This window comes from Schistocerca gregaria, chromosome 3 (assembly GCF_023897955.1).
Source record: "Schistocerca gregaria isolate iqSchGreg1 chromosome 3, iqSchGreg1.2, whole genome shotgun sequence".
In the NCBI taxonomy this organism is placed as follows: Eukaryota; Metazoa; Arthropoda; class Insecta; order Orthoptera; family Acrididae; genus Schistocerca; species Schistocerca gregaria.
In genome coordinates, this window is record NC_064922.1 from 657,707,173 (window position 1) to 657,731,465 (window position 24,293).

Sequence of the window (24,293 nt, forward strand, 5' to 3'; positions counted from 1 at the left end):
TTCATTCCCAGTGTGGATGTAATGCTGAACTAACAGTGTGGCGGGCAGTGAACCATGAGAATTAAATAACTCTTTATATTCCGTCAAAAGGTTCTCCATGACTTCTCTGTCTTGCCCTTCTAAATGTGCTACTTTACCCCTCAGTGCGGACCAGCTAACAGACTCTCCCAGTATTGTGTAATCTGCTGCAAAATCCTTATCCAGTTCATCTTCCACTATTTTCTCCAGATTCGTTTTTACAGTACCCCATGCTAACTGCACCTCTTCAAGGCCAAAATTATCAATACTGACAGGCACAACCTTTTTTCCTTCTATCTCCCACACATAGGACATGCTACTACAGCACATAAAACACTTCATTTTATCCAGTGGCTCATTCTCAGACAAAGATTCAACGACACACAACAAATTTACTGGCACGCTAGCTCCAACATCTGCCCATATTATTTTCCCTGTATCCTTCGGTATAGTATCCTGCAAGTTAACCCTAATGGACCTTGTATGCAGTTTAGGTGGCCCACCCGACATCTAGGCAGTTCCTTGTGACAGTAATGGTTTTTCGGCTGCAGAACCTAGGCGAAATTGTATTCCGCCCAGTTCTACTGTATGCCGCTCCAGGCTAACTTTTGCGTGATGCACAACCAGGAAATCCAATCCGAGTATGACATCATAACTGCTGCAAGCAACTGGAAGAGCTTCTACCTTCACCTGGAAGTTCCTCATTTCCACTCGGAAGTTTAACACCGCTGATCCAAGTGACTTCACCTGTCACCCACCCACGTCACCTAACGCCCAGCGTGGTGGTTTTAATTCTACTTTACAGCGTACATTTCTACTTGCCACGAATACCTGAGACCCGGTATCCAATAAAAATTTGCACGGTCTCCACCCTCACCAACCCGGTCAGAAAAAAGTCTGCCATTGATTCTGCACTAGCATTAATCCTCACCCGGGGTTTTGCACAGTGGACACACCACCCCAAGCCCCGTTTAACTGAGGAGGGTGAGGCCCACCTTGCAGTTTCCTATCATGTTTCTGCCAGGACCCATTGCAATTACACTCCTGATGACCCCAATGTCTGCATTTCCTGCACTGCACTTCCTAGCAATCGCGTCTAATGTGTCCCATCCGACGACACATGAAACATTTTATTTCTGCATTAAACACTGCTTTCCTATCCCGCGTCTTTGTTACTGTTTCAACTTACTCTAACACCACAGTGATTCTGACTGCCTCATTGAGAGTCTTAGGGAATTCCATTCTAATCTTGAGGGAGGTTTCGGGTTGTATTCCCCACAAAAATGCATCTAGTGCCCTCTGCTCAGCTTCCTGCAGAAAGGCTTCATTAACCTTATCAGAATCCGTTAGCTCATAGGTATTAACATTAATTTTTCTAATTCGATCTACAAAAGTTTCTATTGATTCCCCATTCCTTTGATACATTCTATTCAATTGTTCCTGATAATATCTAGATGTATTTTTCCTCTGATACCTTCCAGCAAACCTTTTTTTAATACTTCAAATGTCAGAGCATCCCTAATACTTCATGGCACGTAACACACGCTCTGGCATCCCCAGTTACTTTCAACTTAGCCACATGCAAAAGTGTTTCTGCACCCCAATTTCCCTATTTAGCGGCCGTGCTAAGGTTCTAAGAAAAAATCATAACATCCTCCCCAGCTTTTCCCAAGAAAGGGGTGACCAAAGACCCAGCATTAGTGTAAAGAATTACTGCATTAACAGGAAACCATTCCTTGTTCACTTCTTTAGACTGAGCAAGCTCTATCTCTAATTCTGACACTCGCTCAAGTAGCTGCTGAATAGCCACCTCGGCTAACACAGACTGCTCCATCACTACCAGCTACTGAATCAAGACTACAGTAAGCCCAGAAAGCAGAACAGGAAGGGAAGATGGACTATGCTACAGGTTCACACAAACCACCAAACGAAAAATTGGCACTTACTTGTCATGTTGCAGGAGTTGCTGATCCGTTGCCCTTCTCAAGTGCCATATACCCTCCTTGATTACCATCCACAATTTCCTCCAAATCCAGGGAGAAGACCGCTACTGAAAATTGTAACAGGAGTGTGTGATGTGCAGGTTTCCCGAGTAACACCACTTGTAACAGGATGACTGGAGCAGGTGATGTGGTCGGGGTTGTAAGGTGTGGCTGGGTAGAAGAAGGTGGCTGTTTTCAGCAATCTTCCTCTTTATTGTTGGTTCTTCCAATACATTTTCCAGTAGCTCAGCCCCACCACTCATGTCGTGGTGGAGACGTGCTTATGCACGCAGCCTGGGGAACGTGCCGCTGTGCTCGGTCAGCGGCTGTGCAGGCGGTAGGAGGTTAACAGCACGAGGCCCGGCCTACGTGTCCTCCTGCAGATGCTGTGGCTTGTGATGACACTGGGAGTTGCCAGTGCAGCAGCAGGCAACACACTCCACAAGCCGGTCCTCGGGGACAGCGTCACTGATGACAACAATGTAACAGCGACTGAACGCCCAATCTGTCAAACCGATGCTGACGCCCACCTCTGATGCCCTTAAATAGTGCAGACCACTGCTGAATCTGCCAGTTATGTGGCACCATGTTTATTAGAACATTCTCAATGAGTTGGCTAACGTAACAGTGCCACACGCGGCCCATGCCTGCCTAATTCTGCTAATGCTGCGTTCTGGCTGTTGATGGCTGCCGCACACGTACACACATACCGACACTCATTGCAAAACTGTGTCACCTGCATAACAAGCCGGCTAGCACTTCGTCCACCGTCCACTGTGAGGATGGCGCATCACACACTGAAACACACTAAATCACAGTTTCGCACCATATTTCCTAAAAATAACCCCTTGTCCTCTACAATTTGAATATAATACTCAGGCCAAAATACTAAATGTCTTTTTCCAAAGTTGTTTCACAGAGTAAGACTGCACTGTAGTTCCTTCTCTAGATTGCTTCACAGATGACAAAATGGTAGATATCGAAAGAGACGACAGAGGGATAGAGAAACAATTAAAATCGCTCAAAAGAGGAAAGGCCATTGGACCTGATGGGATACCAGTTCGATTTTACACAGAGTACGTGAAGGAACTTGCCCCCCCTTCTTGCAGCGGTTTACCGTAGGTCTCTAGAAGAGCGTAGCGTTCCAAAGAATTGGAAAAGGGCACAGGTCATCCCCATTTACAAGAAGGGACATCGAACAGATGTGCAGAACTATAGACCTATATCGCTAACGTCAATCAGTTGTAGAATTTTGGAACACGTATTATGTTAGAGTATAATGACTTTTCTGGAGACTAGAAAACTAGTCTGTAGGAATCAGCATTCGTCCACGAGACTCAGAGGGCCATAGACATGGGTTCACAGGGAGATGCCGTGTTTCTTGACTTCCGCAAGGCGTTCGATACAGTTCCCCACAGTCATTAATGAACAAAGTAAGAGCATATGGACAATCAGACGAATTGTGTGGTTGGATAGAGGAGTTCCTAGATAACAGAATGCAGCATGTCATTCTCAATGGAGAGAAGTCTTCCGAAGTAAGAGTGATTTCAGGTGTGCCGCAGGGGAATGTCATAGGACTGTTGCTATTCACAATATACATAAATGACCTGGTGGATGACATCGGAAGTTCACTGAGGCTTTTTGCAGATGATGCTGTGGTGTACCGAGAGGTTGTAACAATGGAAAATTGTACTGAAATTCAGGAGGATCTGCAGCGAATTGACACATGGTGCAGGGAATAGCAATTGAATCTCAATGTAGACAAGTGTAATGTGCTGCGAATACACAGAAAGATAGATCCCTTATCATTTAGCTACAAAATAGCAGGTCAGCAACTGGAAGCAGTTAATTCCATAAATTATCTGGGAGTATGCATTAGGAATGATTTAAAATGGAATGATCATATAAAGTTGATCATCGGTAAAGCAGATGTCAGACTGAGATTCTTTGGAAGAATCCTAATGAAATGCAATCCGAAAACAACGGAAGTAGGTTATAGTATGCTTGTTCGCCCACTGCTTGAATACTGCTCAGCAGTGTGGCATCCGTACCAGATAGAAGAGACAGAGAGGAGATAGAGAGGATCCAACGGAGAGCAGTGTGCTTCGTTACAGGATCATTTAGTAATCGCGAAAGCATTACGTAGATGATAGATAAACTACAGTGGAAGACTCTACAGGAGAGATGCTCAGTAGCTCAGTACGGGTTTTTCTTAAAGTTTCGAGAACATACCTTCACCGAAGAGTCAAGCAGTATATTGCTCCCTCCTACGTATATCTCGCGAAGAGACCATGAGGATAAAATCAGAGAGATTAGAGCCCACACAGAGGCATACTGACAATCCTTCTTTCCACGAACAATACGAGACTGTAATAGAAGGGAGAACTGATAGAGGTACTCAGGGTACCCTCCACCACACACCGTCAGGTGGCTTGCAGAGTATGGATGTAGATGTAGATGATTCCAACCAGGAAAATATGTGACACAGCATGGCAGTATCAATGGAGAGATGTACTACTTGATATGAGGCAAATGTACTGCAGAAAAATCGAAGTGAAACTGAAGATAATGTATTTAGTCTGAATGATAACTAGATAACTAAACAGTCAAATTATTAGGATTTCATGCAGACCAAAGCTCAGCTGGAATACCCACACAGGGAAATTGTGTGGCAGAGCAGCCCATGTCAGCTGTCTGCTGTACAAGCTGAGGAGCAATATCAGTAAAGAACTTGTATATATATGCATGTACTGTAGTCTTCCACTCCCACTTGAGTTATGGGATGCTATTATGGGGGAATTCCATAGGTCAAAAATTAGTATTTAAATGGCAAAAGAAATCTGTAAGGTGTAGTACTGAAATTAGCTCACAAGAATCACATCAAGATTATTTTAAGATATTTGTAGCTGTTATGTGTCTTTGCAAGCCTAGGATATGGCATCTTAATTGTATGTACACTTCTGATGTTTTGGTCATGAACTGTTCTCCTTAAGTCAAATTTACTCAGATTGTCTTTAACAAAGGCAAGGCAGTTGCAAATATACAGACCAGGCACTGTCATTATATTTATGGCTTCCTTTTGGCATTTAAACACTAATTTTGAGCCTATGTAATTGCCCCATAATAGTATTTCATAACTCAGGTGCAAATGGAAGAATGCAAAATATGAATATAACAGAATTTCTTCACTGACACTGCTTGTCAGCTTGTACAGCAGATATATAGCACATGCAAATTTGCCACATATCTTCCCTGAGTGGGTATCCCAGCTGAGCTTATGATCTATATGAAATCCTAATAATTTTACTATTTGTTATAATGACTGGGAGCATTCGGAATGAATACAATAGCTTCAGTTTTTGTATCATTCTTCTGAGGTACATTTGCCTCAAATCAAGTAGTGCACCTCTAGATTGCCACTACCATGCTGTGTTGCACGTTTTCAAGATTGGTATCACATGTGATGAGTGTTGTGTCATTGGCATACAGCACTGCATCACATGATACTACTGCAGGTAAATCATTTATATAAATAATGAAAAGGAAAGGTCCAAGAACACACCCTTGAGGTGTGCCCTTTACAACTGGGAGACATTCCAAGACAAAATGCCAATTACAGCTAATAGTCATGGAAGTAAGCATGTATGCTGGGATAACAGAAATAGCAAAAACTGTTAATTTTGGATAATATATGTAGAGAAATGATGTATGCTTGCAACCATTTTGTACCACGAGTGTGTTGAAATGAGCTTGACTATTTAAAAACAATCTGCATAAATAGGGTGTGGAGTGCACCAAAAACTTGAATAAGATCTTAAAGAAACTCTTTTTGGAAATATAGAAAGTACAGGGAATTGTTGTATAGTAATTCTAAAAATTTTTACATGTCATTTTTATGAGATTATAAATTTTGTGAAATTCTACTCTTCCATAACAAACTTTTGAGAAATGCAGATATGCACTGGGACTATTTAGAAAAATTTAATATAAACACTAATGGTGACAATATTACTTCGTTTGCTATTTAAATGTTCTTTTTGTGTCTGATTATCAACAATTTTTACCAATATTGCATTATGCATTTGTATAATACTATGTAATTAGTTATGATAAAATAATCATCAGTTACTAATCTTTTGATGTTATTCTATTGCTAATGATTATTAGTGAATTTAATTACTAGCTGGATGCAGGTATTACTTCAAAATGTGATTATTTCCAATTCTTCTTACTTTATTTTCTAGTAGCATAAAGTTTCCAACACACTTTGCAGAAACTTGCTATTTATTCACATATGTTATGTAACAACATGTAAATTAGGTTTTCTTTGAATAAACAAAGTCATTGTAATGTATCATTTCAATTTATGTTATTTTCATTGAATAAATATTATGATAACCATAACACTTACACGTATTCAGCATATTTTGCTTTCAGGGAAGTGTCTATCAGAAAATTACTTTTTATGTTTGTCAGAATTAAACACTGGACAGTTGTATTATGTTAACATCAGAATTTTGTTCACTTTTTTACAAAATTCTTGAAGCACTGTTGTAATAGAACTGGTCAATGGCCCATTTTTGCTAAGTTTGTACTTCTTGATACAATCAAACAAATGGATTAATTTAACCACCAACATTCGTCATAATTAAATAAACAGTAGAGTATTATTTTACTCACATGCAAACAAAAAAATGTGTAATGAAGAATTATTTCAAAAAAGTTATAACAAACAGATTTTTTTCACAATTTGGAAAGACCTTTGAAATTATCATTATAGTTATTGATATTTCTATCATTTTATATGAAAATTTGAAATCACTTGTAAATAAAAATATTATCACATATGACTTTCTCAAAATGTAAAAACTGATACCCTGTAATATCTTTATACTGTAATATTTGCATCTTTAGTCATCTTTGCCTGACTTCTGGTGTATGTTAATGGATTTGTGTTGTAGAAGTGCTGTACTATATTTACCTGTCCAGTTTTGTTATGTGTTTGAGTGTGATGTGATGAAATTTTCTGGCTGAGAAATAAATAACAAAGATTAAAAAGCTCTAAATCATTTTATTACACAATTATATGCATAAAATGGAATAAACCTACGTTGTAAAGTAGGAATTTAACCACACAGGCAATGAGCAGCCAGATGAACTTGTGTCTGTGTATGTGCGGATGGATATGTGTGTGTGTGTGTGTGTGTGTGTGTGTGTGTGTGTGTGTGTGTGTGTGTGTGTGCGCGCGAGTGTACATCTGTCCTTTTTTTCCCCTAAGGGAAGTCTTTCCGCTCCCGGGATTGGAATGACTCCTTACCCTCTCCCTTAAAACCCACATCCTTTCATCTTTCCCTCTCCTTCCTGAAGAAGCAACCATCGGTTGCGAAAGCTAGCAATTCTGTGTGTGTGTTTGTGTGTTTTGTTCATGTGCCTGTCTGCCTTGATATACAATTTGAAGGTTACACTGGCTGTATTGAGTAATAAGTGTAATGAGCTTATAGCTAACAATAAAATATGGCACCTTATATTTAACTGATCATGGTATCTGCAGAGCCATGTTAACATGGGTACATAATTATGTAATATATGTATAAACTCAAGTTTACTTCAATACTGACTTAATGCATCTTAGTTAAACTCACTCTTCTGATAGCAGGAAACATGTCAGTGGTTCTTTATAGTATATTAAGTGAACTGTGGAATGAAGGCATCTCTCACAATGTTTTAATATAAGTGCTTCAATAAAATACCTTATGGCTTGGCTTGTGCCCAAAACAACCATTAAGTCTAAAGAAATCATTATTCTAAAATAAACAGGTTCTTTTAACCACTTACATAAAATAGACATAGTTCAAAATATTGTAATACTTATACACGATGTTAAATGGTTGTCTCTTAGGGAAAATTCATGTATACGTGATGAATGTAATCATATGGTGAATCCAGTGCAAATTCAATTATGTGTGATCAGCACTGTATTTTCAGAGTCAGATTGGTTTACATGTTTATGATTTAATGTTTCCTTTATAATGAGGTAGTTGAGACATTCCATATATGATTGTGACTACCATTGCAGTATCCTCACATTGTACATCTATGTCAGCTTTATAGGTCAAATTATGACAAACTCTACACTTAAATTTTGTAGGATTGTTAGTATTTATACCTTAACTTTATATCATTATTAACCAGTGTTTCATTTTGATTTACTCTCCTGTGCTCAAATAGCATATTGCCATGAATAGAAATTATTTCAAATTGTGTATCAGAGTATGGGATAAATTCCTAACAGCTCTTCATTCACTTTAATATTCAATTATCTAAACTATTGCAAAATATACTCCCCCAATATAAACTTCAAAATTAGTATCACATAACCTTCAATCCATCACAAGGGTTTCAAAAGTAACACATCAACATCTGTCTCCATAATGTTCTAAACCTCAATACATTCTTAATTCGCATAATTAAATTTCATGACTACCCACCATATTTTTAACACACTACAACATATCTGGTCTTTCAAAGCACACTCTCATAATCTGACAAGTACCTCCAGTTTACTTTATCCATTAAATAGCGTTCCATCTGATATAGCTTACAAATGACAAGGTTTAGTCTTCTTACACACACATTCATTATTCATATCTTATTACTTTAAGTGTCCACATCACTAACTTTGGTTTCTGTTAAGAGACGTTTCTTTGACACTGTAGAATGATTCGTAGTCTGACACTGGTCTCATACCAAATTTAATAAATGCATATATTAGAGAACAAAGAGAAATTAGTACAAACATAATTCACATTAACACAAAATCTACTTCATACTTTTAGCTGACATAGTACCACACTTTGACATGAAGCTTTCCTTGAATGATAAATGGACCAGTCAACTAGTTCTTTCTGAGCAGTATTTTACTTATTAATGACTATTTTATAGGTCATGTTTGTAGAGTTTTAACTCTGTAACATTGCACAGTCCAAATAACTTCTTGGATTTTGGGTAGATTAGCCTATAGGCATTAGGGTACGGGATTTCCTTCATTTCAAAGGGGCTTATATAGATTTCAAAAAATTTCTTTATTTCTGAACTCATCAATTTAGATTTTTCGTGTGTTTTTGCTAAAACCATATCTCCTGTCCTGAACTGTACTCCTTTACTTCTTGCATCATGTCTCTGTTTTCTTACCTCTCCTTGTCTTTTCATAGTGTTCCTAACAGCTGTCTCTCTTTCCTGGGGTGTCATAGTTTGACAAGGTGGGAAATCAACATTCTCAGAAATCAAATTTGCAGGTTGTCTATTAAACATTACTTCATAAGGTGAAAAACCAGTGGATGAATGCTGTAGGCTGTTCATTATATCCTCGAAGTCAGTAACATTTTCAATTCAATTAACATGATTTTTACTACAATATGTTCTGCAGAGCCTTCCAATTTCCCTCATGTACCTTTCTGCTGGGTTACTTGACGGGTGACAAACCAAAATCAAAATATGTTTTATTCCTGAATCTTCAATAAAAATTTTCCAAATTTAGCTGTAAACTGTGACCCATTATCAGACATGATGGCCTGGGGTATACCAACATTTGTGAAATAATGATTCGTCAGCTTGATGATAATTTGTTTACTGGTTGCTCTCTTTAATGTATACAATTTTATAAATTTAGAGAAAATGTCAACTATAATGAAGATGTAACTGTACCCTCCCCTTGATCTTGGTAGTGGTCCATATAGATCAATAGCTGTCAATTCAAGGTTTTTATTTGGTAAAATGTTTTGCATCAATCCATTAGAAGTCTAGTTACTCACTTTTACCCTCTGACAACGATCACAGGTTTCAAGTTTTTTCTTCACTCTCCTACTGATATTATAGAAGTATACATTTTCCTGCATCTTCTGTATACATTTTGTTGCTCCGCAGTGTCTGAAGCTTTCATGTATGTAACTGATTAATGTGTCAATACATCGCTCAGGCCAGCATAGTTTCCAATTGTCTAAGTCAGGTCTAGGTATCCTAAACAAGTTCCCTTTTTGTACTATATAATACTGATCTGCCTTTTCTCCTCCCTTTTTCCCTATATAACTTTTAACCAACTTCCAATTTTCATCATGGTTTTGGTTTCTACGAATAACATTACAGATTTTCAGTATTTCAGCTTCATCTTTTACACCCTTTAAGTACATAAGTTTGAACTCTTTCTCCTCTTTTCCATAAGTATTTTCAACATCTGCACCTACTGGTAGTCTGGAAAGGGCGTCTGCAATGACATTATGTTTACCCTGAATAAATTTGATCTCATAGTCAAAATGTTGAAGGAATAAAACCCACCTTGTTATACGGTCATGATAGAATCCGCACTCCTGAATGTAAGATAGAGCTTTATGGTCAGAGAAAACACTTACCTTGTGCCCCAACTTATTAAATGCCCAGTGGATGGCAAGTAGTTCCTTCTCTGTGACTGTATATGATTTTTCATACTTTTGTAAAACCCAGCTAGCAAAAGCAATAGAATGGTGTTCTAATTTTCCTTCTACTTCTATGTTTTGAAACAAGTGTGCCCCTAAACCTGTCTCACTACTATCTGTCATTATACAGAATGGTAACGACATAACAGGTCTATACAACATCTGGGGCTTCCTGTATCAATAAGACAGTGTCCTTCCCACTGATTTACTCTTATCTTAATGTATGGACAGCTTAATTCCTTTTCATGTGCTTTCCCCTCGGGAACTTCATATAATAAATCTTTTTCAATTTCTTTATAATTTCCATCTACTTCCTCCCTTTCAGCCTTCATCAGCTTTACCTGAGTTTCAGATTCTAAGTTATTAGAATCAAGTTTACACTTCGGCTGCACACAAAAATTCTCCCTACTGTTTATGTATCTTTCACTCAGACTCTTTCTTTTACTCTCCCACCAGCGTGGGCATAAAACTCTACTAATTATATTTAGATTATACCAAAACACTTTGCTACTACAACTCTCATTATACTGGTTCCACAGAATTTCTAAAAATTGGCTTCCTTTACTTTCAATAATATCACGCAAATCTAATTCTTTCACAATATTTTCACTTTTGTTATCACCACATTGATTAACCATGAAATGATCAGGACAGACATGTAGCAATTGATTTTCAGCTGTCACTTCATTATTCTTATCATATTCCTTTGCTTCGTCACCACAACTATCATCAAGTTTCCACACTTCACTACTTATTTCAATAAAAACATTGTACTCACCTTCTGGTTTGCTTACCATACTTTTCACATCAATAATACTAACATCATCACTACTATGGTATACTTTACTGCCAGTTTCATCTATTTCTCTCTGTTTCTCACTTTCTATGGTTGATTCTTTTACCTGTTGCTTAGGTTTATTATCAGCTGTTTCACTATTACCTTCTTGTGTGAACAACCCCCCCCCCCCCCCCCCCCCTCCCCCCACAATTCTGAACTAAAACATTTATTACTCTCTTCATTATTAGCTTGCTCTTCCCTTTTAGCCTAGCTGTAACAATCATTTAACATCTTCTCATCCAGAATTGAGTCAGAACTTTGATCTCTCCTATGTTTATTTTGTAGTAGTCTACTGTGCCACATAGCATCCCAAAATTTTTTATCAAAATTTATATAATTCACTTGGATTCCTGGTTTTTAACCTGTTTGTTAATGGTACCGTTACATTAGTTCTGCACATCACTATTTAATTCATTTATTCACATTTAACACTTCTACAATAATATGAAATAAGACATTGTTATACACCACATCTGTATCACCACCTCCTCCATCCCACACTCCCGATCCAAATAACCACCAACCACCACTTCCAAAGATCCACCTTCTTCCCACATGACCAAAGATAACCGTCTCTTAGTTGTTAAACTCGCAGTCAAAGGCTATACTTACATAAAACATTACACTTATAGAAATCACTGACATACATGATTTTACGTTCTGTTATAAAAACAAGTGTTACAACTGATGCAAAGTTCCAGAGGTGCAAAATAATGACATGAAATTGGATAGCAGAAATAGACCAACATGTATCAACTAAAAGTGCAGTGCCATGAGTTCTAAACAAGAAAGTTACTGTACTACTTCTCTCTGATAGCCATGGGAGTAATAGTTCACAGAAATGAAGTGAAATGAACTTCAATGTGATATCCTTCACAAAACCTGGTGTATCTATGAATGAAGTAATAAAATACTGCAAGAAAAGTGTCAGAGTCATTAATGGAATCAGACGTCATTATCTTAATGGCAAAATCTACTATGTCTATCATAACAATGCAAAACAGGCTATCAGAGCAGCAGTGAAAGCTCTCAACAGTCTACCAGATGTAAATGCCATCCCCTCCAGTATACACAGGCACCATGATTTAGTTCGTACCTCATGTATAAACAAAGAAATTGAAAACACTCAAAGTAATCTATGGAAAATATCTAAAGCATTTTCAAATGTAGCTTTTCTTGAATTGCATGCCTGTGAAAGAGAGCATTTCACCAATCACTGTATGCACTTAAACAACTCAGATAAAAGATTTCTTTGTCTGAAAATATGAGAAGACATAATAAATTTAAATAAGAAAAACAATCATAAAATTTTCCTAAATACGGAATTACATAGACAGATTAAAACACCTTCTTACTCTGATATTGCAAAAGAGAAAAATGCTTCTCCAACTGACCAGAAAGTGGAAATACAAGATTCATCTAAAATTAATTCATCTGCTAAAATTGTGATCTTACCATCAGAGAAAGAATCATCAGCAAAAGACAAGATACCAACCACAGGGTCAGTAGTAGTTCCAGCATTAACTGCAACAGCAGTGCAAACAGCAGCCGTAAATCTTCTGACTGCTGCTGGGGCAGTGCCCGGATCCATAGAAAGAAGCACAAGGAACACGAAGCCCACACAAAAGAACCAAAATTGCTGGTACCCAGAGGTAGGAATATAACAAAGAGAGCAATAGATTTAAGAAATCAATTTAAAGAAATACTTATGAATATAATAGAGGGAAATATTCCACGTGGGAAAAATATATATAAAAAACAAAAATGCTTTAACTTACCAAACGAGAAAGTGCTGGTATCTTGATAGAGACACAAACACACACACAAATATTCAAGCTTTCGCAACCCATGGTTGCTTCATCAGGAAAGAGGGAAGGAGAGGGAAAGACGAAAGGATGTGGGTTTTCAGAGAGAGGGTAAGGAGTCATCCCAATCCCAGGAGAGGAAAGACTTACCTTAGGGGGAAAAAAAGACAGGTATACAGTCGCACACACATACATACATCCACACATATACAGACACAGGCAGCCATATGTAAAGGCAAAGAGGATGGGCAGAGATGTTTGCCTCGGATAGCTTGAATATCTGTGTGTTTGTTTGTATGCATCTAACACATCAGAGGAATTAGAAGTGTTATTAGCTGCTGAAGCACCCAAAATTTTCATAATGATAGGGCACAGTTTAAAGGAGCTTGAATTAAAGGTTTTCAATGTAATTAGATTTTTGCTTTCAAGCAGCAGCAGTGCAAATAAAGTTTATGGGGTAAAATGTCTTTCAATAAGAATATATCGATCACCTAACTCAAGCACCGTAAACTTTTTCCCCGAAGTTGATGAAAAAATGCATTTTTATAATAAGATCAAGTGTCTTAAATAAAGATATTTTAATAAAACTGATTATAGTGATATAAATTTACCAACTGATCTTGGACCATATGAAGTGATCGATACCGCACTAAAGACATAAAAACCAAAACTTACATAGCTATGTGAAAAAGTTTAAATGTCAACATTTATAAATACTTAATATAATTACAATGATTATGGCCTTCTCAAAAAACAAAGACAATCAAATATTTTATTTTTGAAATGTATGTTCCAAAGTTTTGCATGAATAGATCGATTTATGATGGTAATTTCCCTGTTACATGTTTTTAGAGGTAAATCTTTCATCTTTGGTGCAGTTGGTTGTACAAGTTTGAAGTGTAAGGATGGAGAACAAGTTATGTGTTTTTTATTGACATGTAGTGTGAAGTGAAATGACTGAAAATATATGTGTAATTCTGCAGAAAGTCCACCAGAATTCATATTACTACTGAAACATCAACTCCATCATCATCTGGACAGTTATAGAAAGATAAACCACAGAAAGGAAATGCACAACGAGTCATCAATATACAACAAAGAACAACAACAAAAAATATGAGTATTTTCATTATTAACAGAAATGGTTATTTAAATTTGACTGTCCCTGTTACTCGCCACAGTATGTCACAATCCAGAATGGCAAGCGCTGTGAAAATGTGACAGGTCACCCAAGTTACTAACTCACTTCCAACATTAATAAACCAAGTTTGAGCAACAGAGAATGGGGACGGTCAGAATATGCTGAAGGACAGTGATTACACAAGAAGAGTTCATGACATTATGATGACATACGATCTCCAGTTTCATGTGAAAAATCCAACAAAATATATATAGAAACATCAAACACATTATTAGATCATGTTCTTTCAAATATACTTACAGAAAGACAAAACATTCCAGTTGTAAATAATGTTGTTTCAGACCACTTTGGACAAACAATCAAACTGCAAGATAGCATATAAAATGAGGAAAACATATTGGCTGAATGTAGACAAACAGAACTTGGAAATTAGAGTAGACTAGAAATTTTACTAAAAGCAGAAAAGTGGGGGATGATGTGTACAAAGGGGTCAGTGTAGGACGGAGTTGGGAATCTATCTGTGATGTATTACTGAGACACCACCAGACATTGCTTGTCCAAAAACATGCAGAACTATTAGGGCTAAACCAAACAAAAAATGGTACACCATAGAAATTACAAAAAGCAAGAGATGAAATGCTTGAGCGCTATAAAAATTATCAGAAAGACAAAGGATACGATTTTCATGAAGCTTACAGGTGTAAGAAAAAAGTATGCACCAGGATGATAAGAAAAGCAAAAGCTAGCCACTGAAAACTCTAACTACAAATGTCTTCTAACATTTCTAAAATAGTCTGGCATTATATGAATGAGAACAGAAAAGAGCACATGTCTTAACAGACACAAATATAATACTGACATGGGGGAAAGAAGTGACAGATCTACAACAAGTGTGTAATATCTTCAACCAGCACTGCACAGCTGTATAGAAATTTCTGAAACAAAACATATATGTGCCAAAGAGCAAGGAAAGTCCCAAAAGACTGGCTGGCAGTTCGTGCCTACTTCCTATGGGTGAGCTGGAAGTTTAAAAAATTTGATACACTATACTGAGGGTCTGGATGGCATATCACCAAAATATTCTAACACTGCACTAGATATCTTAAGAAGCCTTTGGAATTCCTGATAAATTAGGTAATGAGGAAGGTATTATCTCAAAATGTTTAAAAAGGAGCAAAGTAATGTCACTATTTAAAGGATGAGAGAAAGGACATCCACATAACTATAGACCATAATGATCACAACTGTTCTGTTTAAAATAGTAGAAGCAGTGATAAAAGACAGAATTATAGACTTCATAGAGAGACAAAACATCTTAAATGAAGCACAACACTGTTTTAGAAAGTGGACCTCCACTAAGACTGCAGAGGCACATTTCAGGCACTGGATCATCAAAGGAAAGTATCTAGTCTCTTTTCAGATTTTCAAAAGCTTTTCATCGTGTCTGTCATAAAATTTTTATACAAATACTGGACTCCTATGGCATAAGAGCCAAAGCAACAGACATCACAGAAACCTTTGTTGAAAGCAGGCAACAGTGTTCCAAAATAAAACATAAATCCAGAAATACACAGAAAAATGCCTACTCTGATTTTCTGGAGATAAAATATGGAGTAGATCATAGTTCAGCAGTAGGACCTCTGCTCTTTATCTTGTATGGAAATGATATGCCCACTGCAGTAAATGAAAAAGTTATTATACATGCTGATTACAGAACTCTACTAATATGTAGTAATTTAGTGTGGGATTTGGAAAAGAGAGCCATTGAGAATCTGGAAATGGCAGAATGGTATTTTAGAGAAAACAATTTATTGATCAACAGGAAGAAAACTATGCTGTTGTTGTTGTTGTTGTTGTTGTTGTTGTTGTGGTCTTCAGTCCTGAGACTGGTTTCATGCAGCTCTCCTTGCTACTCTATCCTGTGCAAGCTTCTTCATCTTTCAATACCTACTGCAGCTTACATCCTTCTGAATCTGCTTAGTGCATTCATCTCTTGGTCTCCCTCTATGATTTTTAGCCTCCACGCTGCCCTCCAGTACTAAATTGGTGATCCAATGATGCCTCAGAACATGTCCTACCAACCGATCCCTTCTTCTGGTCAAGTTGTGCCACAAACTCCTCTTCTCCCCAATTCTATTCAATACCTCCTCATTAGTTATGTGATCTACCCATCTAATCTTCAGCATTCTTCTGTAGCACCCCATTTCGAAAGCTTCTATTCTCTTCTTGTCTAAACTATTTATCGTCCATGTTTCACTTCCATACATGGCTACACTTCATACAAATCCATTCAGAAACGTAATCCTGACACTTAAATCTATACTCAATGTTAACAAATTTCTCTTATTCAGAAATTCTTTCCTTGCCATTGCTAGTCTACATTTTATATCCTCTCTACTTCGACCATCATCAGTTATTTTGCTCCCCAAATAGCAAAAATCCTTTAATACTTTGTCTCATTTCCTAATCTAATTCCCTCAGCATCACCCGACTTAATTCGACTACATCCCATTATCCTCATTTTGCTTTTGTTGATGTTCATTATACCCTCCTTTCAAGACACTGTCCGTTCCGTTCAACTGCTCTTCCAAGTCCTTTGCTGTCTCTGACAGAATTACAATGTCATCGGCAAACCTCAAAGTTTTTATTTCTTCTCCATGGATTTTAATACCTACTCCGATCTTTTCTTTTGTTTCCTTGCTCAATATATAGATTGAATATCATCGGGGAGAGACTACGACCCTGTCTCACTCCCTTCCCAACCACTGCTTCCCTTTCATTTCCCTCGGCTCTTATATCTGCCATCTGGTTTCTGTACAAATTGTAAATAGCCTTTCGCTCCCTGTATTTTACCCCTGCCACCTTCAGAATTTGAAAGAGAGTATTCCAGTCAACATTGTCAAAAGCTTTCTCTAAGTTTACAAATGCTAGAAACGTAGGTTTGCCTTTCCTTAATCTTTCTTCTAACATAAGTCGTAGGGTCAGTATTGCCTCATGTGTTCCAACATTTCTATGGAATCCAAACTGATCTTCCCTGAGGTTGGCTTCTACCAGTTTTTCCATTCGTTTGTAAAGAATTCGCATTAGTATTTTGCAGCTGTGACTTATTAAACTATGTACACGAAATTTGAAACAGAGGAACTTCTTCTAAGCATTGAGGGTACAGAATCAGAAGAAGTGGTCTGTAATAGGTTTCAGGGAATAGAAGTGGACAAATTTCTGACATTGGGAAACCACATTGATAAAATCTGATCAAAAATAAATACAAATATACATCAATCACAAACATATTCCATGGTGGACACAGAAACTTTGCTAAAAATGTACTTATCTTTCTGCGCATACTGTACTGTATATGAATATGTGGAGGAACAGGAGACATACACATTCAGAGAATCTTAAAACTTTAAAAGAAAGACATCAGGTGCATAGCTAAATTAACATCAAGGGAACCCTGCAAAAACAAATCCAAAGACTTTAAAATATTGACTGTGACAAGTGCATAGATGCTGTATCCCACTACTAATGGATGTGCAACAGTATGCTGAGTGTATGTTTGAATCAGCCACTAACTATATCAGCATAAGCCAGCCACTGGAGGCTGCCTGTGGGATGTGTGCACAGCTGCCAGCAACTTACACATATATATTTGCAGAGAGACCAGACTGATTCTCTATATGCTATTCTATTTTTGTATCATGCATATCATTATTCTGTGGCTTGTAGAGTCCTGAGGGGCTATTTCTATGTTTGTTCAGAGGTTATGAATAAAGCCCTATTTGTGTGATTTGGATTGAGTCCGTGTATTACTTGACACATTCATCTGTTTAGCTCTAGACAAAGAAGTGCACCAGAAGGTTTTACTCTTTAAAAACCCACAGCTGGCAGAAGTTTTGCAAATAGCACAATCTCTTGAAGTTTCTCAGCCATCTACATCTACACCTACATCTACATGGTTACTCTGAAATTCACACTTAAGTGCCTGGCAGAGGATACTACTTCTCTACCATTCCACTCTTGAATGGCGCATGAGAAAAAGGAACACCTAAATCTTTCCATTCGAGCTCTGATTTCTCTTATTTTATTATGATGATCATTTCTCCCTATGTAGGTGGGTGTCAGCAAAATATTTTCACATTAGGAAGAGAAAGTTGGTGACTGAAATTTTGTAAATAGATCTCGCTGCAAAGTGAACCCACTTTGTTTCAGTGACTGCCACCCCAACTCGTGTATCATATCAGTGAAACTCTCACTCCTATTGTGTGATAACACGAAACGAGCTGCCCTTCTTTGCACTTTTTCAATGTCCTCCATCAGTCCTACCTGGTAAGGATCCCACATCACACAGCAATATTCCAGCAGAGGATGGACAAGTATAATGTAGACTGTCTCTTTAGTGGTTTTGTCACATCTTCCAAGTGTTCTACCAACAAAGCACAGTCTTTGTTTCACGTTCCCCACTATATTATCTATGTGGTCTTTCCAATTTAAGTTGTTTGTAATTGTAATTTCTAGGTATTTAGTCGAATTGACAGCCCTTATATTTGTGGATTTATAGTATACCCAATTTTTTTTTAATTTCTTTTAGTACCCATGTGGATGAACTCACACTTTTCTTTGTTTAGTGCCAATTGCCACTTTTCGCACCAAACAGAAATTCTCTCTAGATTATTTTGTAATTGGAACTGATTGCCTGATGATTTTACTAGACGGTAAATTACAGTGTCATCTGCAAACAATCTAAGGGGGCTGCTCAGATTAAAACTTAGATCATTTATGTATATCAGGAACAGCAGAGGCCCTACGACGCTACCATGTGGAACGTCAGATATTACTTCTGTTCTACGCGATGGTTTACCATCTATCACTACGAACTGTGGCCTCTCTGAGAGGAAATCAAAAATCCAGTCACACAACAGAGACGATACTCCATATTCACACAATTTTTTTAATAGTCACTTGTGAGAAATGGTATCAAAAGCCTTCTGGAAATCTAGGAATATGGAATCAATCTGAGATCCCTTGTTGACAACACTCATTACTTCATGGGAATAAAGAGCTAGCTGTGTGGCACAATAACGATATTTTCTGAATCTGTGTTGGTTATGTATCAATAAGTCATGTTCCTCACGGTGATTCATAATACTTGAGTACACTATATGCTCCAAAATCCTACCGCAAATTGAGGTCAATGATATGGATCTGTAATTCAATGGGTTACTCCTATTTCCTTTCTTGAATATTGGTGTGACCCATGCTACGTCCCAGTCCTTAGGAACAGACCTTTCGCCAAGTGAGCGGTTGTATATGATTGCTAAGAAAGGGGCTATTGTGTCTGCATGCTCTGAAAGAAACATGAAGTGGGTGACCAAACTGAAGTTTGGAGCAAAATGGCAGTATGTCACAGGAGGTGCTCACTAAAATGACAGATTGCTTGCATGAGGGAAGTGGCAGTGGTGGCCGTAAACATAAGGGATCTGCGCTAGATTCACAAAGGCCAGGCCAAGCAGCCACAACCACTGCACCACCAACATCAGAGTTCTCTGTTTCCATCTGGTCCTTTATGTTCCATCCAGCATGAATGTTCAGCATGCCCTAACCACTGGGCTACTCACCATACTTCAGTACATGAGGTTCAGTATGTTTCCATTGTGTGGCACCGTACATCATATGTCTCATACATTGCTTTAGTAATATTGACAATCTTTGATGGTTTTCCATATTCTACCATGGTATGCCACATAACTATTACTATGAGAATCAAATCTCTTCTCAAAATCATTAGACATGAGATAGAGTGTGATCTGCCTTTCTGCACTCTGCTCAGGTATTATACATGGAGAGTTGATGAGACTGACACAACTTTGGTACTCTCTAATCCCAGCATGCTCTTTTCTTTGCTTTGCCTCCACAGAGCACTTACTATGATTTGCCATTCACTTACATAGTACTATACTTGGTACAGATACGAGGGTAATGCCTCACCAGTTACCATGGTTGATAGTATCCCCCTTATTTGTCAACTTAATAATCAGTTAATCAGTTCCTCTTTCCAATCTTTGTGTAGTTTCTCTTCTGTCCATATCTTCTGAAAGAATGGATGCAGTAGATTTACTGTGATGTTAATATCTGCTTCAAGCATCTCAGGTGCCATATTATCCATTCCTGGAGTATTTCCATTCTGTATGTATTTGAGGGCTATTTTGATTTCAGCCCTAGTTCTGCATCTACATCAACATATACACCATACAAGTCACCATATTGTGCTTGGTGATGGGCATCTTGTTCCATTAATAGTTGTTCCACTTGCAAACAGAGGGAGGGAAAAATGACTATCTATGTGCCTCAGTATCAGCCCTAATTTCTCTCATCTTCTTGGTTGTTGGTAAGTGTAAGTTGATTCTCATACTGGCATATAGTACAGTCCATTGTCTCACTTTTTCTCCAGATTGCTTTCTGTTCAAAACTTTGGAAATATGGTCTCTCCAGTTTCTGTTGTCAACAATCAACCCTTCTTACATTTTGCATGTCTGTTCTTGTTGACACCTTTCTTTACAGCATGTTAGTGATGCTGTATACTTCTTTACCATTATTCCTCACTGCAGCTGTCTCTCTCTCACACTGTTTGTTCATCAATCAACTTTCACTTATCATTCCTCACACTGCTCTTTCTGCTCTTTACTAGAGCGCCAGTAGCAGCATCTCAGCTTGCATTGAAGTTTTCTGTTGCCTTATTTTACTCACATTTAATTTTACTTCAATCTCCCTTCTACAGCAGGAGTGTTTTCAGTAATGAAGCACTTATTTCCTGCACATTCAAAAATTACCATCTCAGTACCAATGCAGGAATTTTATTCTTAAAAATCAACTAAGAGGCTTGTGTAGTTTCTCTTGTTAATGATCAATAGAATGTGGTTTCCAAGTGGTTCCCACGACAGTTTCTCAGAGACAGGATGGAAATTGGTTATGTATACAGCCCAAAGACATATTTTCAAACAGTGGTTCAAGTTACATTAGGAACATCTGTGGAACTATCAAATTAGAGTGACATTATGAACATTTATGGAATTATCAAGTGTCCCATGCAATTGGTGCTAGACTAGCATTCTGACATTCTGGCACAGACTAAGATCAAATCCACTATCTGGTATCATGTACAACAGAGAATTATGAAAGAAATGCAGACAGATTTCATGGCATCATTTCTCTGATATGGTAGGCTTAATTTAAATGGGGGAGCAGATATCCTTAAAAGTAGTAAGTAAGCACACAAGAGGGGGGAAGAGAAAATTTATGTAAGACCAGTAGCAGTAAGGCCTAAAAAATAGCAGATAGCTTGTAAAACTTAGTAAAAATAACTGGTGCCCACATTCTCAAGACTATTTTCTTACTGAAACTTATATAATATAACACAACGTACAATTAGCTTTCATTAAAACAGTTGAAATTGTTGGATGGGAGATCCTACCTGCATAAAACTGTGTAGATTCCAGTAAATATATTTAATGTTCTCTAAATGACTTTTCTCATCAAGAAGTCCAGCCCATGCTTCAGACATCTTCATAAATTCAGGCTATAAACAAAAATGCACACATAAAGTCATAAAACACATTTTTACAACAAAGTTATGTCAATATTAATGATTTCTGATACCTGAAACTTATAGCAATAATAAATGTTTTTGTAGTACCTGCTGATGACACAAGATGACTAAATAAATATCTGCAAGCTACAGGGTACAGTCTACTGGAAATATTTGAAGACATGCCTAGCCAAGCTAGAGGTACCAATAACTTCTTGTGCTGGACGATCATTTATGATGATAAAAACTGGTAACAATAATTAAGTTTTTTCATAGCAGATGATGGTGACACAAAATGATTTGTTAGAATTATTAAGAGATTCTCTGCAAGTCTTCTTTTATTTTATGAAAAAAAGGTAAATGAAACAATATTTTACACTACATAAAAATAGGTTCAATGCTAATGATCAGTATACTTTCATGTAGTGGGAACCAGAATGTAATCGTCAAAAGATTTTGGTAAGCATGTTGTTGTTGTTGTTGTGGTCTTCAGTCCTGACACTGGTTTGATGCAGCTCTCCATGCTACTCTATCCTGTGCAAGCTTCTTCATCTCCCAGTACCTACTGCAACTTACATCCTTCTGAATCTGCTTAGTGTAGTCATCTCTTGGTCCCCCTCTACGATTTTTACCCTCCACGCTGCCCTCCAATACTAAATTGGTGGTCCCTTGATGCCTCAGAACATGTCCTACCAACCGATCCCTTCTTCTGGTCAAGTTGTGACACAAACTTCTCTTCTCCCCAATCCTATTCAATATTTCATCATTAGTTTTGTGATCTACCCATCTAATCTTCAGCATTCTTCTGTAGCACCCCATTTCGAAAGCTTCTATTCTCTTCTTGTCCAAGCTATTTATCGTCCATGTTTCACTTCCATACTTGGCTACACTCCATACAAATACTTTCAGAAATGTCTTCCTGACACTTAAATCTATACTCGATGTTAACAAATTTCTCTTCTTCAGAAACACTTTCCTTGCCATTGCCAGTCTACATTTTATATCCTCTCTACTTCGACAATCATCAGTTATTTTGCTCCCCGAATAGCAAAACTCCTTTAATACTTTGTCTCATTTCCTAATCTAATTCCCTCAGCATCACCCAACTTAATTCAACTACATTCCATTATTCTCATTTTGCTTTTGTTGATGTTCATCTTATATCCTCCTTTGAAGACACTATCAATTCCGTTCAACTGTTCTTCCAAGTCCTTTGCTGTCTCTGACAGAATTACAATGTCATCGGCGAACCTCAAAGTTTTTATTTCTTCTCCATGGATTTTAATACCTACACCAAATTTTTCTTTTGTTTCCTTTACTGCTTGCTCAATATACAGATTGAATAACATCGGGGAGAGACTACAACCCTGTCTCACTCCCTTCCCAACCACTGCTTCCCTTTCATACCCCTCAACTCTTATAACTGCCATCTGGTTTCTGTACAAATTGTAAATAGCCTTTCTCTCCCTGTATTTTACCCCTGCCACCTTCATAATTTGAAAGAGAGTATTCCAGTCAACATTGTCAAAAGCTTTCTCTAAGTCTACAAATGCTAGAAACGTAGGTTTGCTCTTCCTTAATCTAGTTTCTAAGATAAGTCATAGGGTCAGTATTGCCTCACGTGTTCCAACATTTCTACGGAATCCAAACTGATCCTCCCCGAAATTGGCTTCTACCAGTTTTTCCATTCGTCTGTAAAGAATTCTTGTTAGTATTTTGCAGCTCTGTCTTATTAAACTGATAGTTCGGTAATTTTCACATCTGTCAACACCTACTTTCTTTGGGATTGGAATTATTATATTCTTCTTGAAGTCTGAGGGTATTTCGCCTGTCTCATACATCTTGCTCACCAAATGGTAGAGTTTTGTCAAGACTGGCTCTCCCAAGTCCGTCAGTAGTTTCAATGGAATGTTGTCTATTCCGGGGGCCTTGTTTCGACTCAGGTCTTTCAGTGCTCTGTCAAACTCTTCACGCAGTATCGTATCTCCCATTTCATCTTCATCTACATCCTCTTCCATTTCTATAATATTTTCCTCAAGTAGAGACCCTCTATATACTCCTTCCACCTTTCTGCTTTCCGTTCTTTGCTTAGAACTGGGTTTCCATCTAAGCTCTTGATGTTCATACAAGTGGTTCTCTTATCTCCAAAGGTCTCTTTAATTTTCCTGTAGGCAGTATCTATCTTACCCCTAGTGAGATAAGCCTCTACATCCTTACATTTGTCCTCTAGCCATCCCTGCTTAGCCATTTTGCACTGCCTGTCGATCTCATTTTTGAGACGTCTGTATTCTTTTTTGCCTGCTTTGTTTACTGCATTTTTATATTTTCTCCTTTCATCAATTAAATTCAACATTTCTTCTGTTACCCAAGGATTTCTACTAGCCCTCGTCTTTTTACCTACTTGATCCTCTGCTGCCTTCACTACTTCATCCCTCAAAGCTTCCCATTCTTCTTCTACT

The 24,293-nt window shown here is 37.6% G+C and overlaps 1 protein-coding gene across 2 annotated transcripts in view; it reads right to left on the bottom strand.

Annotated features, from left to right (window-relative positions):
* Positions 1 to 24,293, bottom strand: part of LOC126355990 (cilia- and flagella-associated protein 206-like) — a 315,199-nt gene that overhangs the window by 137,987 nt on the left and 152,919 nt on the right. For both annotated transcript variants that reach the window (XM_050006609.1, XM_050006610.1), the window contains exon 7: positions 21,721 to 21,825. In XM_050006609.1, coding sequence (XP_049862566.1) covers positions 21,721 to 21,825 — 105 coding nt within the window. The remainder of the gene's footprint in view (positions 1 to 21,720; positions 21,826 to 24,293) is intronic.